General features: G+C 38.2%; 1 protein-coding gene across 1 annotated transcript in view; it reads right to left on the bottom strand.

Moving 5' to 3' along the window:
• Positions 1-212: 212 nt before the first annotated feature.
• The window catches only part of LOC106526106 (thyrotropin-releasing hormone-degrading ectoenzyme), a gene marked incomplete in the record, with an annotated part of 168985 nt that continues 167258 nt past the window's right edge, over positions 213-1939 (bottom strand). The window contains 1 exon segment of the mRNA XM_014020594.1: positions 213-1186. Coding sequence (XP_013876048.1) covers positions 1034-1186 — 153 coding nt within the window.

Genomic DNA, 1939 nt, shown 5'->3' with positions numbered 1-1939 from the left:
CCATAGGAACCACACCTGGTCCATAGGAACCACACCTGGACCAGTCAATCTGTCCCTCTTTCTCATATTTTAGGAGTTTATTGATTTTACTTTTGTTGTAAATTAACATTTTTATAGATAAACGAAATCTGAGATTTTCTTACATTTCTGTTTTAAACATAAATAAAACAATTGAATATTTTTTTTGTTTCTCTGAATAAACAAATTCGAAATAATTTGAACATTAAGTTAATAATTTAATTTCCTGTCAAAGTAGAAACAATCTACACTACTCCAGGTATTTTTCTTCAGTATTTTGTATATTTTCACACATTCCAACAACAATCCTGAAATAAACGTCCATCTTTACTAAGACGTCCACACAAACAATATAATTAAAAACTGAAAACGTTTTGGTTTTAAGGGCACAAAATAGTGAGCATGTGCAAAGTAAACTAAAGGTGCAAACGCACCAATAAATAATTCAGTTTATAGTGTAGACTGGGCCTTGGTTTGGACCGGTCCCACGTGTTTTACACTCAGGATGAAGGAAGTTGGTGGTTCTGTTTGAAAAAGATCCAAACAGACTGGTTCTGTTCCCAAACTAAAAACCAGATGAAAAACAGAAACTGGAACCAACATTAGAAGATGTCCCGTACGGCTCAACCAGCTGTTATAAATCTACATTAAATAAACTGAGTTCAGAGATAAAACTCATTTATAATCAGGGTTTAAACTGTGGAGTTTAATCTAACGGTGGTTTTATGTTAACAAAGACTGGGGATGATTGAAGCTAAAATATTCATGAATAAATCAGCTCTTTAGCTCCAAACAGGCGAGTTGAACCAGAACCTCCCGGTGTCGAGGGAATAAAAACCCATCAGCAGAGAAAACGTGACTTTTCTTTTMAAAACAAAACCAGTTCAGAAACCGTCTGATGAACCAGACGAGCCAGTTTTCTGCTGCTTCCTGTTCCGACCGTCCCTGTTAGCTAGCGGCGCGTTATCTTAGCAGACAGTTAGCAGCCGCTGCACTCCGGCGAGGAGGCGGAGCGTCAGCCGAAGGTGGAGCTCGGAGGTTTGCGTAGCCACTGGTAGAACGGCCGCCGGTGGAGGCGGTGCCAGCGCACGTTGCCTTCAACGATCTCCAGCGCTCGCGGCAGCGCAGGCCCCGCCCCAACGCCGCTGGACTCGATGAACTCCTTTAGCTGGATAAATGCAAACGGGGGGGATGATGGAGGTGGGGGATGGTGGGAGTCAAAACAGAAACACAATAAATGGACCTCCAGTTCTGTGAAAGTCATGCTTTTTACAAAGAAAATTTAAATTAAAATTATTTTCCACAAATGTTTGAGAAAGCGCGCAATTTTTTTTWAAATTACAATCATGACTTCATGATGAAACATTTATGGTGTTTGTAATTTATTATGTAGATATTTGTAATTTATRATTTTCAACAGGTATAATATGAAAGTAGCCAAGGTAATCCATCTCTATAAGAATGGTGAGAAATGCATGTTCAATAATTACAGACCAATATCCTTGTTACCAGTTTTCAAAGATTTTAGAGAAGTTAATTGTGAATAAATTAGATCAATTCATTGACACACACAATATTTTAAGTAGCAGTCAGTGTGGGTTTAGAGCAAATAATTCCACATCAATGGCACTCTTGGACTTAGAGGAAATAACAGCTGTTGATCAAAAACAACACTAGTGTTTATGTTGACATGAAGAAAGCTCCTGACACCACTGACCTCAGTATCTTAGAGGACCAGCACTACAGTGGGTATCTAGTTATTTAAAGGATAGGAAACAGTTTGTACAAATAAATGATACAAGATCTGAATTAAGTAGTATTACATGTGGAGTTCCTCAGGGTTCTGTACTCGGACCAAAGTTATTTATGTTAGATGTGAACGACTTGGTAAATGTGTCAGGGTTGTTTAAATGTGTTTTAT

Source organism: Austrofundulus limnaeus, unplaced genomic scaffold, assembly GCF_001266775.1.
Source record: "Austrofundulus limnaeus strain Quisiro unplaced genomic scaffold, Austrofundulus_limnaeus-1.0 Scaffold259, whole genome shotgun sequence".
NCBI classification, from domain to species: Eukaryota; Metazoa; Chordata; class Actinopteri; order Cyprinodontiformes; family Rivulidae; genus Austrofundulus; species Austrofundulus limnaeus.
The sequence above is the reverse complement of the archived record's forward strand: the minus strand, read 5'-3'. Positions and strand labels throughout refer to the sequence as shown.